This window comes from Syngnathus leptorhynchus, chromosome 9, assembly GCF_054491065.1.
Source record: "Syngnathus leptorhynchus isolate UIUO chromosome 9, UIUO_Slep, whole genome shotgun sequence".
Taxonomy (NCBI): Eukaryota; Metazoa; Chordata; class Actinopteri; order Syngnathiformes; family Syngnathidae; genus Syngnathus; species Syngnathus leptorhynchus.
The window spans coordinates 884,776-900,486 of NC_141203.1; the positions used below are offsets into that span (position 1 = coordinate 884,776).

The following is a 15,711-nucleotide window of genomic DNA, read 5'->3' on the forward strand; positions in this document are numbered from 1 at the left end:
GCTGTAGATGCAGAGGCGGTTACGTAATGAGGGCGATCTTGTAATGAATTCTTGATGTTATGGGAAGTCAGTGTAGGTGTTTTAGAATAGAGGTGATATAGTCATGTTTGCGGGTTTTCATCAGAGTTCAGGCGGCACAGTTCTGAATGAATTGGAGTTTCTGGAGGTGTTTGTTGGGGATACCGATAAGCAGGCTGTTACAGTAGTCCTTCCAGCCAGGAGGAGATTAGGACGTGGATGAGCTTTTCTGCATCGGAGAAAGTGAGGAAGGGGCGGAGTTTATAAATGTTTTTGATATGGAAAAAGCAGGTTTGTTACAGATGTTTGATGTGGTTGGTAAAGGTAAGTTGTGGGTCGAACTTCACTCCGAGGTTGGTAACACAGAAGGAGATGGTGGTTATGGGTGATGACTGGATCTGGTGAGGGGTGCCAATGTGTATGGCTTAGGTTTTGAAACTGTTCAGTTGAAGGAAGTTGTAACTCATCCATGCCCTAATCTCCTCCAGGCAGTTGGAAAGGGCCTGTGTGGGTGATGATGAGGGGATCGAAGTGGAGCGTGGATTGGGGTCAGTCCGGAGGTATAACTGGGTGTCATCGGCATAGCAGTGAAAAGAGATGCCATGTCGGCTGATGACCTGACCCAGGCGGAGCATGTACAGAATAAAAAGGAGGGGTCCTAGGACAGATCCTTGAGGGACACCACACGGGACAGGGGCTGTATTTGACTTGGAGGAGCCCAGGCTGATGTACTCTGTCCTGTCAGCGAGGTATGAGGTGAACCAGTCCAGTGTGGAGAGATGGAGACCAATGTTGGTGTGGAGACTGTTAAGGAGGATATGGTGGTTGACGGTATAAAAGGCTGCTGAAAGATAGAGGAGGATAAGCAGGGAGGTGGATCCAGCATCAGCGGAGATGACGAGGTTATTGATTACCCTCAGCAGGGCTGTCTCTGTGCTATGGGCAGTGCGGAAACCAGACTGGAAGGTTTCAAATAGTGAGTGGTGTTGAAGGTGCTCCCATAGCTGTATGGCAACAGCGTTTTCAAGGACTTTGGACAGGAATGGAAGAAGAGAGATGAGCCGGTAGAAACATTCTGGGTCGAGGCTGGGTTTTTTTAGGAGAGGCTTGATAATGGTGGTTTTGAGTGATGGCGGGACATGGCTTGAGTTTAGTGACTGGTTTATTATTTGTGTGATAAGAGGACTTGTGGTAGACAGGTTAGATTTGATGAGCGTTGTAGGAATGGGGTCCAAGGGGGAGGTGGAGGGTTTAATTTTTTTGATGAAACTCTCAACTTCGGACTGAGTGAGAGCAGCAAAGGTGCTGAAAGGTGGAGGTTGAGGGCAGGCAGATTGCAGAGATGGTGCTGGGGAGCGGCAGTCAAACGTTTTATGTAAGTCTTCGCAAGGTTTTCCATACACGGTTGCTGGTATTTTTGGCCCATTCCTCCATGCAGATCACCTCTACAGCAGTGATGTTTTGGGGCTGTCGTTGGGCAACACAGACTTTCAACTCCCTCCAAAGATTTTCTATGGGGTTGAGAATTGGAGACTGTCTGGGCCACTCCAACACCTTGGAATGCTTCTTATGAAGCCACTCCTTTGTTGCCCGGCGGTGTGTTTGGGATCATTGTCATGCAGAAAGACCAAGCTACGTTTCATCTTCAATGCTCTTGCTGATGGAATGATGTTTTCACTCAAAATTTCACAATACATGACCCCATTCTTTCCTTTACACGGATCAGTCGTCCTGGTCCCATTGCAGAAAATCAGCCCCAAAGCATGAGGTTTCCACCCCCATGCTTCACAGTAGGTATGGTGTTCTTTGGATGCAACTCTGCATTCTTTCTCCTCCAGACAGTTGAGTTGTTACCAAAGAGTTCAATTTTGTTCAAATAATTGCCTCCATTTGATTTCTTCACACCAAGATGCTTGCCTCTTGCAGATTTAGTCTTCCCTGCCTGGTGCAGGTCCACTATTTTTTTTTCTGCCGTCCTTTGACAGCTCTTTGGTCTTGGCCATTGTGGCCCAGCGACAGGCTCAAAACATCACTGCTCGGGAGGAGATCTGCATGGAGGAATAGGCCAAAATACCAGCGAAAGTGTGTGGAAAACCTTGTGAAGACTTAGAGAAAACGTTTGATGTCTGATGTTGCCAAGTTATTGACCAAGTAGTTATTTTCCACCCTAATTTGCATATAAATTTCTTAAATATCAGACAATGCAATTTTCCAGATTTTTTTAATTTTTTTTATTTTGTCTCTCATCGTTGAAGTGCACCTGTGATGAAAATTACAGGAATCTCTCATCTTGTGAGAGAACTTGCCCCACTCTACAACCACTTTAACATATCACAAAGATTAGCCTTTCCGTGGCTGATTTAAGAGACACGAGCAGCCTCTCTGCAGCAGATGTGTCTTGTCATGTCAATTTCTTTTCACCAGTCACCAACCTACGCAAACACGACACGTTCAGAGAGACTTTTTATAAGCTGAACTGTTTTGCTAAATTGCCCATACAGTGAGTGAGGCCGAAGATAAATTTTTTGACATCAGTCAGTCAAATTATTGAAGCAAAATTTACAGGCGTAGAGAGCAACTTCCCTTCCCATGGGCTCACCACCTGTAGGAGGGGCCAAAGGGGTCGGGTGCAAAGTGAGCTGGGCGGCGGCCAAAGGCGGGGACCTTGGCGGTCCGATCCCCGGCTGCAGAGGCTGGCTCCAGGGACATGGAATGTCACCTCTCTGGCTGCAAAGTGAGCTGGGCGGCGGCCAAAGGCGGGGACCTTGGCGGTCCGATCCCCGGCTGCAGAGGCTGGCTCTAGGGACATGGAATGTCACCTCTCTGGCTGGAAAGGAGCCCAAGCTGGTGTGTGAGGCAGAAAAGTTCCGACTAGACATAGTCGGACTTGCCTTCACACATAGTTTGGGCTCTGGTACAAGCCCTCTCGAGAGGGGCTGGACTCTCTTCCACTCTGGAGTTGCCCACGGTGAGAGGCGTCGAGCAGGTGTTGGCATACTTATTGCCCCCCGGCTGGGGAGCGAGAGGGTAGCCTCCCTCCCCCTTCGGGTGGGGGGACGGGTCTTGACTGTTCTTTGTGTCTATGCACCGAACGGAAGCTCAGAGTACCCACCCTTTTTGGAGTCCCTGGAGGAGTGAGACCTGGAAGGGCGTGATTGGGAGGAACGGCCCCTCCGATCTGAACCCGAGCGGTGTTCTATTATTGAACTTCTGTGCTCGACACGGATTTCCTATAATGAACACCATGTTCAAGCATAAGGGTGTCCATGTGTGCACTTGGCACCAGGACACCCTAGGCCGCAGTTCGTTGATCGACTTTGTAGTCGTGTCATCGGATTTGCGGCCGCATGTTTTGGACACTCGGGTGAAGAGAGGGGCGGAGCTGTCAACTGATCACCATCTGGTGGTGGGTTGGCTCCGATGGTGGGGGAAGATGCCGGTCCGACCTGACCTGGCAGACCCAAACGCTCTGTGAGGGTCTGCTGGGAACGTCTGGCAGAATCCCCTGTCAGGAAGAGCTTCAACTCCCACCTCGGGCAGAGCTTTTTCCACGTCCGGGGGAGGCGGGGGACATTGAGTCCGAGTGGACCTCGTTCCGCGCCTCCATTGTTGAGGCAGCCGACCGGAGCTGTGGCCGTAAGGTTGTTGGTGCCTGTCGTGGCGGCAATCCCCGAACCCGCTGGTCGACACCGGCGATAAGGGATGCCGTCAAGCTGAAGAAGGAGTCCTATAGAGCCTTTTTGGCCTGCGGGACTCCGGAGGCAGCTGACAGGTACCGGATGGCCAAGCGGAACGCGGCTTCGGCGGTTGCTGAGGCAAAAACTCGGGCGTGGGAGTTTGGCGAGGCCATGGAGAATGACTTCCGGACGGCTTCGAGGAAATTCTGGTCCACCATCGGGCGTCTCAGGAGGACGGAGCAGTGCTCGGTCAAAACTGTTTACAGTGGAGATGGTGTGCTGCTGACCTCGACTCGGGATGTCGTGAGTCGGTGGGGGAATACTTCGAAGACCTCCTCAATTTCACCGACACGCCTTCCATTGTGGAAGCAGGGCCTGAAGACTCCGAGGCGGACTCTCCAATCTCGGAGGTCGAAGTCACTGAGGTAGTTAAAAAACTCCTCGGTGGTTGGGCCCCAGGGTGGATGAGATCCGCCTGGAGTTCTTAAAGGCTCTGGATGTTGTGGGGCTGTCATGGCTGACACCCCTCTGCAGCATTGCGTGGACATCGGGGACGGTGCCTCTGGATTGGCAGACTGGGGTGGTGGTTCCCTTCTTTAAGAAGGGGGACCGGAGGGTGTGTTCCAATTACAGGGGAATCACACTCCTCAGCCTCCCTGGTAAGGTCTATTCAGGGGTGCTGGAGAGGAGGATCCGTCGGGAGGTCGAGCCTCGGATTCAGGAGGAGCAGTGTGGCTTTTGTCCTGGCCGTGGAACAGTGGACCAGCTCTACACCCTCGGCAGGATCCTCAAGGGTGCATGGGAGTTCGCCCAACCAGTCCACGTGTTTTGTGGACTTGGAGAAGGTGTTCGACCGTGTCCCTCGGGGGGGTTCTGTGGGGGGTGCTTCGGGAGTACCGGGTGCCGAGCCAACTGATAAGGGCGGTTCGGTCCCTGTATCACCGATGCCAGAGTTTGGTCCGCATTTCCGGCAGTAAGTTGGATTCGTTCCCAGTGAGGGTTGGACTCCGCCAAGGCTGCCCTTTGTCACCGATTTTGTTTATAACTTTTATGGACAGAATTTCTACGGTACGGTTTGGGGACCTCAGCATCGCGTCACTGCTTTTTGCAGATGACGTGGTGCTGTTGGCTTCTTCAGGCCGTGATCTCCAGCTCTCACTGGAGCGGTTCGCAGCCGAGTGTGAAGCGGTCGGGATGAGGGTCAGCACCTCCAAATCAGAGTCCATGGTCCTCTGTCGCGAAAGGGTGGAATGCCCTCTCCGGATCGGGGATGAGATCCTGCCCCAAGTGGAGGAGTTCAAGTATCTTGGGCTCTTGTTCACGAGTGAGGGCAGAATGGAGCGCGAGATCGACAGGCGGATCGGTGCAGCGTCGGCAGTAATGCGGACTCTGCACCGGTCCGTTGTGGTGAAGAGAGAGCTGAGCCAAATGGCAAAGCTCTCGATTTACCGGTCGATCTATGCTCCTGCTTCCACCTATGGTGACGAGCTATGGGTCGTGACCGAAAGAACGAGATCCAGGATACAAGCGGCCGAAATGAGTTTCCTCCACAGGGTGTCCGGGCTCTATCTTAGAGATAGGGTGAGAAGCTCGGTCATCCGGGAGAGACTCGGAGTAGAGCCGCTGCTCCTCCATGTTGCGAGAAGCCAGATGAGGTCGCTCCGGCATCTCATCAGGATGCCTCCTGGACGTCTCCCTGGGGAGGTGTTCCGGGCATGTCCCACCGGTAGGAGACCCCGGGGACGACCCAGGATGCGCTGGAGAGACTATGTCTCTTGGCTGGCCTGGGAATGCCTTGGGATGCCCCGGGATGAGCTGGATGAAGTGGCTGGGGAGAGGGAGGTCTGGGAGTCCTTCCTAAAGCTGCTGCCCCCGCGACCCGACCCCGGATAAGCGGAAGAGGATGGATGGATGGATGGATGGATGGATGGATGGATGGAGAACAACTTTACTCACATATTCACGCAAATGACCGCTTTTATGCATACAATCATTCGTAGAAAATGTTGAAATATACCAAAATGGCGTTTTCAAGCGAGTGTGCCGGATGTTTTTGCCTCCTGCAAAGCCGCGTCTGTTAAATTACATCACGTTGTTAACAAACTTTAAAGGGGTCTATATCCCTCACTTTCATTTTTGCCTGCTTTTGGAAGCATGTGCACTTTGAGTGATGTGAAGATGGATGTTTTTTGGATTGAAATAAGACTGAAAAAGTGAGGGTCGTCTTATTTTTGGGGTCTAGACATTATACCCATTTTTACTTGTGCGCAGCGGTAAGTTAAAGGTTGCTGGTATCGACTGAGTATGTTGCTGTGATCGTGTGCGTCTTTGACACAAAGTGAGTATGTACATTTAATTGTTGCTACTTTCCACCTTTAGTGCCGTTTGTCTGATCGTGATTTGCTTTGTGTGCGTGCCGTTTGATTGACAGCTCCGGCGCGCTCATAATCAACTGAGTATGTTGCTGTGATCGTGTGCGTTTTCGACACAGAGTATATACATTTCATTATTACTACTGTCTACTGTTGCACCATTTGTCTGATCGCGGTGTGCTTCGTGTGTCCACCGTTTGATTGAAGGCTACGGCGCGCTCCTTTAAGTTTGCCTCCCATCGTACGAGTAGCTGTTACGCAGCGGCACGGCGACTAACGGTTGTCAGCAAATGCTTTTTGTTGTCTCGATTGATGTTTGGTGTGTTGCAGAGAGTATTTCATTTATGGTTATTTATTCTTATTTTTTTACCAATAATCCAGTAAAGCAATCAAAACTGAACCACGTCTTCCCTCCCGTGTTCTGACCCACACCCGGGGGCGAAAAGCCGAGCCAACCCCCTATTCAGTCCTCAGGCTCCCCAACAATAGCGGTAGCAGTTTGCATTATTTTATTGCAATGTTTTTCCTTATTCAGATTTATTTCACGTTAGACTTCACTTTGATGCAGTTATAGCAATTTTGTTGTGTTTTCACAGTAGATTGGTTTATTTACATTTCAAAAACCAGAAGCCATTCATTTATAAATGTGATCATACTTGAGTTTACATATTTAAATGTTTGAATATTAAGATGTGATACAGTTTTTGCATGATTTGAATGAGGCAAAATAACAAGCTTTTTCTTTTTATAATCACTTGTTTCAGATGTCGTTATTTTCGGTATAAAAATTAAATGTGGTGTTCAAAATGTCTTTTTTCAAACTTGAGTCTTGCAAAAGAGGGGGTGGTCTTATAATCGGGGTCGTCTTATATTCGGGCCAGTACGGTATATGAACAAAACAAAGAAAAACTGTTTCATTGTTTCTTTATTCCAGTGACATTGGTCTGGTAAGAAATAAAAATAATTTTAATTTTGTTGTCACATCGCAACATACTACTATGCAACTGGCTGAGAATAGGTTCCTAATAAAAAAAAAAGATAAGTCATAGAAAAACACCCAAGGGTAAAACACCAACAGATATCATGATACAAAATTAGTGACACTAAGGACTTGAATGATATCACTCCCGAAAGATCAAATGTAATGTCTGTTTATAAATACACGACATGTAATCATTCTGAATCAATCTGTTTCAAGTAAACGCACAAGGCAGTATATAATACCTTTCCCACTCAGACGCAGTGGTGAAATCCGTGATCTCGAACACCTCTGATTCGGACTGAAATAAACAGAAATGTCTTCAAACACAGATGCCCCGTTGTTGAATCAAGCGATAAATCTTCACATTACATTCTTTATGACTTTTACCTTCGTATTTTCACTCACATCGGTGACAGCTGCCATGTCGACGTTATCAAACTGCTTGAGGTGGGTGTACCTAGTCCGCCTGCTCTGACTGCTTCTTCTTCGTCGTCGTCTTCTTCGTCTTCTCCTGAGCCGCGCGTGAGCAGAATGAGTTTCTGTAGTAATGGGTGGCGGGCCGAAGCTCGCTCGAGTCTTACGTTAGTGAAATGATTGATCTGGTTGTAAGGAGGATGTGATATTTTAATATGACCTACATAGATTTTATATTAACACATTTCCGATTATTGGGAGCTGTTTTCTGGTCATCGTTTTATGAAAATCAATGTTTGATTGCGAAACGCAACAGGCACTGCTGCAAAGGGGTCCTTGCTGCAGAACCAATCAAAACGCGTAACAACGTCACGTGACTTGATGTGTCTCAATGCCATTCCTCCAACTCAGGAACTAAGAAGTAAATATTGCCTCCGCTCTATTGACAACAGTGAACTTTGTTCGCACTTGGTAAGTTCTTATATAATATAAATTCATATTGAAAATGGCTCAGGATAGCCCCGGGGCTAAGAACGTGCAGTGTGAAAAGCCCTAAAATGTTTAAAAAATTTAAATTAATAATTAAAATTAAAATTAAAAAAATTACGTTACAGAGAGTAGCTACAGTAACTCCTGGTTTTGTCTTACCGTCTTTCTCAGAGAGTAATCTAACATAAACGTCAGTCAAACAACCCTAACCCAATGCTAATAATAGTTGCTTCACATTCTTGTTGGGTGTTACACTAGCATGTTGTGGGTAGTGCAATACCATTAAACAAGACCAAAGAGAGGATCATTGTGGTAGAGAACATTTATATTGGTAACACAATAACAACATTACCATTTGTAATTAACAGTGTTCAGACAGTCCAAACACACACACGTCTGTACAAGGTAGAACGTTTGACTTGCACGTGCTGTTAGGATACGGATTTCAGCTATTGATCCGACTCCAAATTGCGATCAACACTTAACACGAGTTGCTATGTCCCAATCCACACACTGGCGCACCTAACAATTTTGCGAGTTCGTTCTGTCAAAGACAAGACCAGTAGATCAATCAGACCAAATGTACCAATTGTTTATTCCTGACAAAGCAAACTAATGCAGGCCTGGGTCCCGGGTCCCTCACACTAAAACCCGTGCGTTTTTGTGACCACCAAAAGACGAAACGTTCTTCCGGGTTGCCCAGTTTTGAAGAAACACAATGTGAATATTAAAACATGCAAAACATTGTGTGATGATTGGTCAATGGCCATCTCCTCCCCGTCGAGGTGTTATTGCTGTAGTGAGGCGGTTGGGTTTTTTCCCGCTAAGCCCGACCACCTGGACGTGATGTTGTTCTTTGTTCTCGTTCCTCACCGACCTTGAGGTGTTATCGTCTGGTACTCCCTTCGTCCGGTACTCCCTTCGTGCGGTACTCCCTGTCTGGGCCTGTTCCACAACACTTCGAAGAAAACAAGTTCATGCAGTTTGCCCGCACATTCTTCGCCACCCACCAATCCACACGAGCACTCCAATACTAGATATTATATTGATATGATTATAAGTTTAACACAACCTTAAAGAATATGTTTGCAAACTGCTGAAAGCACATTTCCCTTTTTCCCTCTCATGACCCCATTTATGAGGTCATCACCCGTTACTCTAGCAAACAGCTACCAGCGTGCTATCGGTCCTTCCTTCCCCCCGCAGCTCATGTTGAGTCACCAGGGTATATTGGCCCATCGGTGGCAACGGGCCAACGGTTTTCTCGATCAACCGGACAGTGAGTGATCTAATACATGGAATACAACAACAACCACATAACATCATAATTGTAGTAAAAATAGCCACAGCAACAAGCACAGATATGATGAGCCCTTTCCAGTTTCCAAACGTTTTCATCCAATCAGACCAAATATCGGTGTGTACACCTGAATGATCTTTCATCTTTTTGTTCAGTGTCCTTAGTCCTTCCAACGCCTTGGTCAGTCGGCCCCCTGGTGCCGTGTTGTTTGGGATGAAAGTACAACATGCATCACCAAACATTCCACACACACCATGTTCCTTAGCCAATAGCATGTCAAACACAATTCTATTTTGGAACGCCATTAACGACGTTGCAGCCAATTGTTCATGAACTGCGGCAAATTATTCAGCTGAATAATTACCCAGTCGTTGGACATTGTAGTGAACGCAATTAATACGGCCTACATTTTTATTGGGGGTGATCCATAGGAAGATACTTTCGAATCCCGAGGCCACTTGATTAACGAGTTTATACTCATCTGGCACACCCCTGGGCACTCCTATAGCGTTAATATATGTTGGATCGTCGCCGCTCAACCACGGGGGCAAAACTTCTCTTTTGGCTCGCTTCAGGAGCTCCTCCAGTGGGGACTCCAGGTCCCAATTGAGATTCTGTATTTCAATGGGGACAACCACCACAGGCATTATCAAAGACACGAGGGCACAGATACCTGATGCATTCTTCGGCAAGCGATCATACAATTTAATTCATCACCACACCACAACCAGATGTCTGCACGAGAGAGAGGAGAGGTTACAGTCAGTGACAAATTGAATTTTCACCATGTGGTATCTATTGTCCCAATACTTATGCCGGTTCCCTTTAACTTTAAACATGTCATATTTTGTTGAGTCACATGGTTGTCAAAAAAGGGCTTTCTTTTTTCCAAGCCTATGACTATATCATCATAAATCAAACAGTTACCACTGGTACTGGACTGGGTCAACATCTGTAAAATACAAGATGATTCTACTGCAGCTGGAACAACTTTTAACACTACTCTTGCTTTGAGACAGACCACACAATCTTCATCAGTAGTATTAGCAGCTTGTTCTGCCATCAAAAGCCAATTATTATTTATAGCAGTGACTCTCCAATGCCCTCTCAACCGAGGACAAACCAAACTCATTCCCTAAGCATTGAGAATAAAATAACCACATTTCTCCATATGTTAACTTCTTTTGTCCATGGCATGAAGCAACTACAAACTGTCCATCCTCTTTACATTGGTGAATACATGTCCCTTCTCTGTCTAATGGGGCTAAATCCAATACTTCCTTTACCTGTTCAATTTGCTTCCTCCACATCCTTCTCTGGTACTTTTCCAATTTGTCCTGTAATGTTTGGTTTTTCTTTGTCCAATTAAACAATGTGACATACGTTTGCCAATTTCCGGTGTCACATCTCTGTCTCAAACTCCCTGTTCCTCTCGTGAAAGCTCTTCTGTTGTGTTCACCTCAGCTTCATAAACTACTTTTCCTTTGCATCGGTATTGTCTATAGGTGGGTGAAATTTGAATCTGGAATGTTTTCTGCTGGATGGTCTCAATTGTCATCAATGTCCACACAAAAAGACAACTTAATAAAAATAGCACTACTCCTAAAATTAATTCTGAAAAATCGGAAAAACCTTTCGGGCCCTCCCCTTTACTTTTCCGTATTGCTGCTCCTTCTCCTTCTGTCCCCCCCCCCCCCCCCCCCCCCCCTCCTCCTCTTGGCCGGGTCCGGGACACGGCCAAACAGGAATACCTTCATCCTGATAGAACAAACTCCGGGGCCGGACGGAGTTATGAGTAGTGATACCACCGACGTCCTTTGAAGTCGAGCTGGGCCGCGTGAGACGTCCTGGCCAAGACACGAAAGGGGCCCTTCCACCAGGGTTCCGTCCACTTTCTGGAGCTGACTCGGACGTACACGTACGGCGTGAGCTGTTTCTTCATCGACACGCCTTCCTCCGCCGCAGCCGCAGCGGATTTCTCTCCAATCTGTGCAGAAACACTGGACACCAAAGCAGACAAATAGGACCAGTATGCTGTATGAGACAAATTTGGTACCGTAACATTCTCCGGTAGAACGAGCGTCGTTGCTGGTCCCGGCATTGGACGACCCATCATCAATTCCAATGGTGCAAATCCAGTGTGCATGTTAACGAATTGCCGCACAGACAACAAGGCAAGCGGAAGCGCTTGGAGCCAATTCATTGTCATTTGAGCCATAATTTTGGCCAGTTTTTCCTTCAACGTCCGGTTTATTCGTTCAACTTTGCCCTGGCTTTGAGGATGGTAGGCACTGCCAAATCGATGCTTCAAACCCAAAATTGATTCCACCTTTGCCAAGGCTTTGTTGTTAAAGTGTGTACCATTGTCAGAGCGGATCAGGGCCGGAAAACCATGTGTGGGGATGTAATGGGTGATCAAAGCCTTGATCACAGCAGCAGAATCTTCCTTCGAGCACGGATATGCCTCAGGCCAGCCTGAGTAAGCATCAACCAACACAAGCAAAAAGCGTTTCCCATTCACTCTTGTATTCATGTCGGTGAAATCAATGATCACCTCTGCCCCCGGTCACGGGGCTGGCTGAAACAGGCCGGGCTTGGGCTTCAACGTAGGACGTGCATTGAATGTCTGGCAGGACTCACAATCCGCAACAAATTTCCAGACCACGTCCGAGAGTCTAGGATGCCACCAACTTCGGAGATGGATCATCATGGCATAGGGACCCACATGGGAAGGTGTGTGTGCCTGTGACAGGACCTCCGCCATTAGCCTTCCTTCCGGAAGAGCGGGCTGGCCTTTGGGTCCTACCCACAAGCCATCTGATTGTTTGACAGCCTTTGCTGCCAGCCAGACTGATTTTTGTTCCGGGGACGTGGCATCCTGGGTGGCACACAGATCGGCATGTGAGAGCGACAGAGACAAACAGGAGTCGGGGTGTTCCCCGTCCAGGATTACTGGACCGCGGGACACCATCATCATCTCCAGAAATCCTGTGTCTGTCATGGGTTGTTTAATTTGGTATGCATTCTGAGACTCAGACTAGTACAAATTAGGAATGTGAGTTTTCCGCCAATCGGTCTGTTGCAACAACTGCTTGACAATTGAGCCCAATTGTCTGGCCTCGTGTCCTGGGGCAAGAGCCAGCGAAAGGTGTGGCACCCCTTTCTCTGTCATTTTGAACCACTGGATTTGTTCATATGTCATTTCAGTTGCCGCTGCAACTCCCTCTTTACCAATCAAAATGCATGATGAAGTTAAATCCCACATGTGCCCTTCAATTTCTTCAAACAAATCCTGATATACATCATCACTTTTTCGGTCATAATATAGAGTGCAATGCAAAGGATCAACAGGTGGGTGGTGTGGCGCCAGTGAGCAGATCCAGGGCTTCCACAGCAGGTTGGTCGAGAACACACTACCACCAGCAGGGGTCTCTGGCTCCAGCCTGGCCCAGTAGATGGTTGCAGTTTCTGCTTCTGCCGGTAGGGGCGCCATCAGCCACTGACCATGTTGTTGTAGCTGCTGTGAGCACTGGATGCTGACGCCATCTGGAAATTGAATAATCACTCCCTCTGGCCCACACAGAATTCTGGCTTCAACGGCTGACAGCAAGTCCCTCCCCATCAAATTGATCGGAGTGTCTGTGGAATAAATGTATTTGTGCCACAGTCTACACCCTGTCCGGGTGATCACAGTTTCAAGTGGTTTGGTAAAAGGCAGAGTTCGTGGTTGTCCCGAGAAGCCGACTAAAGTTGTTGTTTCCTTTGACAGTGAGGATACAGGAAGGGCAGTGTTTATGGATGAATAAGTTGCTCCTGTGTCCACCAGCATCTGCACAGGTTTTCCCTCCACTGTCACATGAATCATTGGCTCCGCCGGGCCACTGCTTCTCTGGCTCCCCGGACAGCCCTATTCAAATTGTCCACACCAGAGATCATCATGTTGGTAGTACTGACCTCCGTGTGTTTGTGGCTGTTGCCAGGGCCGTCCACCAGACGGAGCTGTTCCTGCCTGTTGCATCTGGGCGGGCGATACTGTGGGCATTCTTTTGCCCAGTGATCGGTTTCGCCGCAGATGAAGCATGCGTTGGACGAATGGGGTTTGTATGTTGCCCTCCCCGGGTAAGCAGGTGCACTCCCTCCCCGGCCTCTGTATCCGCCCCGGAACTGGCCCCTTCCGCGCCCCACCACCTGAGGAGCCTGTGACATTTGCATTTCCTTTTTCTGTGATTTAGACTGTTTAGCTTCACCATGCATTTTTGCCAACTGTAATTTCAACAACTGTTTGGATAATGCGTCTGTCTCGTTTTCGACTTTGGCTTGCGACTCAGTGAACATTCTGCAGTAATGCAAAAGATGACGTTTAAATCGTTCTTCGACACAAACCAGAATGTCAGGGTCTGACATTAGCTGCTTCTTCACATCTGGCGGAAGTCCATCCACCACCGCCGTCCGGAAGAGCAACTCTGCCTCGTGCGTGAGAGCCGGATGGCGACCTGTGGTTTCAATCCAACTCTCCACACGTTACATAATGTTGTGCAGGTGACATTTTCACATCATAAGGAAACATAGTGGGGGCCAGATCGATGGGTTGTGGGAAAGTCCGTTTAATGTTTTCAAACAGGGGCGCTGCTACTTGTGGCAAGGGCACCTCCCTCCCCAGTCTCGCTGTGCCTGCTGTTTCCTCAATCGCCTGCAATTGCACTAGGGAGCATGCTCCTGCCAACATCTGGCGCATGTGACCAAGTGTACAGCTCTGCCCACTCATCAGAGCCAAAAATTTGTTCAGCCACACCTTGCCTCCTCTGTGAAGTGGGGGCATCTTTTCCATCATCACAGTCACATCACAGAGCACCATGGGCTCGTAGTGCTGACTGCCCGATGTGGTCACCAGCGGACACATCAATTCATTTTTCTGCACCTCGGCCTGTGTCATCTGTCCCTGACCACTCCGCAAATTATATTATTTCCGTCTCTCTCTCTCTCTCTCTCTCCCTGCCTGCACTTTTTCTACTGTCCTGATTTGCATACTCTAACATTTTACTCTGTTGCATCACAACATCATCTTCCTCACCTTCGCTGCCGTCCCGCTGTGAATGCTCTTTCTATCTCCACTCGCTCTTCACGTCTTGTCTCACTTTCTCCGTTACCCATTTTAACATCTGCGCTTCCTGTCTACGCTGCTCATCAGCTTGATCAACTTTCTTCTTTAGCTCCTCGTTCTCTGCACTAAGTCTATGCCAGCTTTCTCCTGTCGTCACGTTGGACGTTTGAGGGCTCGGACCGGGGGTGGAGGTGTCCACGTGGGATGTTTCCTCCTCCTGGACCCGTCGCCTCTCTTTATTTACTGCTTGTTCAATCAGCTATACAATACTCTGATCCGCCCTTTCACCTTCGACATCCACTACCATCCGGCCACCCAACGTCAACACTGGAGCCATTACTACGGGGTCGCCGTATGGCGGCGGTCCAACATTGGTCACTCCGAGTGTGGGGGCACTCGGGTGTGTCACATCATGCAAAGATGGATAAATGCCCTTGTATTCATTTCTTTTCTCGTCTATTTTCACCGTGGGTGGCGGAGGGAAAGTCAGTGTGGTGTGGTTTTGACCAGAGAGGACATTTTGTCGTCAACGAGTGACTTTTTGCGTGCCAGAGGATTGCCAGAGGACATCATTTCACTCTTGGAGGAGCAGGGGGTGAGTAAATAAAGCATTGTGTTCATTTTGGTGACTGTTGCATATATAACTGGCTCCGTGTAGCACGTAGCTCCGTTACTAATTGATAGCTCTTGACGGGATGCGCCGCATTTACACGTAAAGAAGCATTATGCGTATTTTTGTTCGTTCAGTAGTCAGTTTCATTAAACCGATGACGTAATGCACGATTATAAATATATATATATATACGTCACGGCATTGTCACAAAGCGTCAGTAAATCACCGCGACTTACAGCTTCAAAACCCATTATGCCTTGCTGACTCTCCATACCACAATCCAACGCTAGAACCAACCAAGATTGTTGCTATTTCCCAAACAAACTTGCGTTGCATTTCCTCGAGCAAGTGCTTTTCAACTGTGTCTACAGTGATCCAAGGGCCCACTTTCTGCAGTTTGTGAGCAGCAAGGAGCGTGAAGTTTTGATGGACGCAATGAAGGACTTTTCAGAAGTAAACCAAGATGATCTTGTGGAAGTTCTTAACAGCTATGGTTGTAGAAAAAGAATCATCCCTGAAACCTTTCCCACAATACTGCAGGAAATAGCGCACAAAGAGCTTGTCCAAAAGCCCATGTTTGTTATTGACTGCTGGAGGGAGGTTACTTTTCACCTGTCCTGACGCGCTTAACAAGTTGTGTTCTGACGTGCAACCTACTTCCAAAAAGGTCTGCCAACTGCTGACATTTCCAAATGATTTAACCTCAATGCAGAAGGAAGTGGTAAATCATCTGAAAAGGTTCATC

At 48.1% G+C, this 15,711-nt stretch overlaps 1 protein-coding gene across 3 annotated transcripts in view; it reads right to left on the minus strand.

Moving 5' to 3' along the window:
- The window catches only part of rab3gap1 (RAB3 GTPase activating protein subunit 1), a 151,092-nt gene extending 143,321 nt beyond the window's left edge, over positions 1-7,771 (minus strand). Inside the window, exons 1-3 of one of the 3 annotated variants that reach the window (XM_085919988.1) lie at positions 7,631-7,771; positions 7,437-7,560; positions 7,292-7,347 (exon numbers count right to left, since the gene is read on the minus strand). In XM_085919988.1, the coding sequence (XP_085776114.1) occupies positions 7,292-7,347; positions 7,437-7,472 (92 nt within the window). In that variant the 5' untranslated portion in view covers positions 7,473-7,560; positions 7,631-7,771. Of the gene's footprint in view, positions 1-7,291; positions 7,348-7,436 lie in introns of all 3 variants that reach the window. The other 2 variants (XM_085919989.1, XM_085919987.1) reach the window with 2 other exon arrangements.
- Between the last annotated feature and the right edge of the window lie 7,940 nt (positions 7,772-15,711).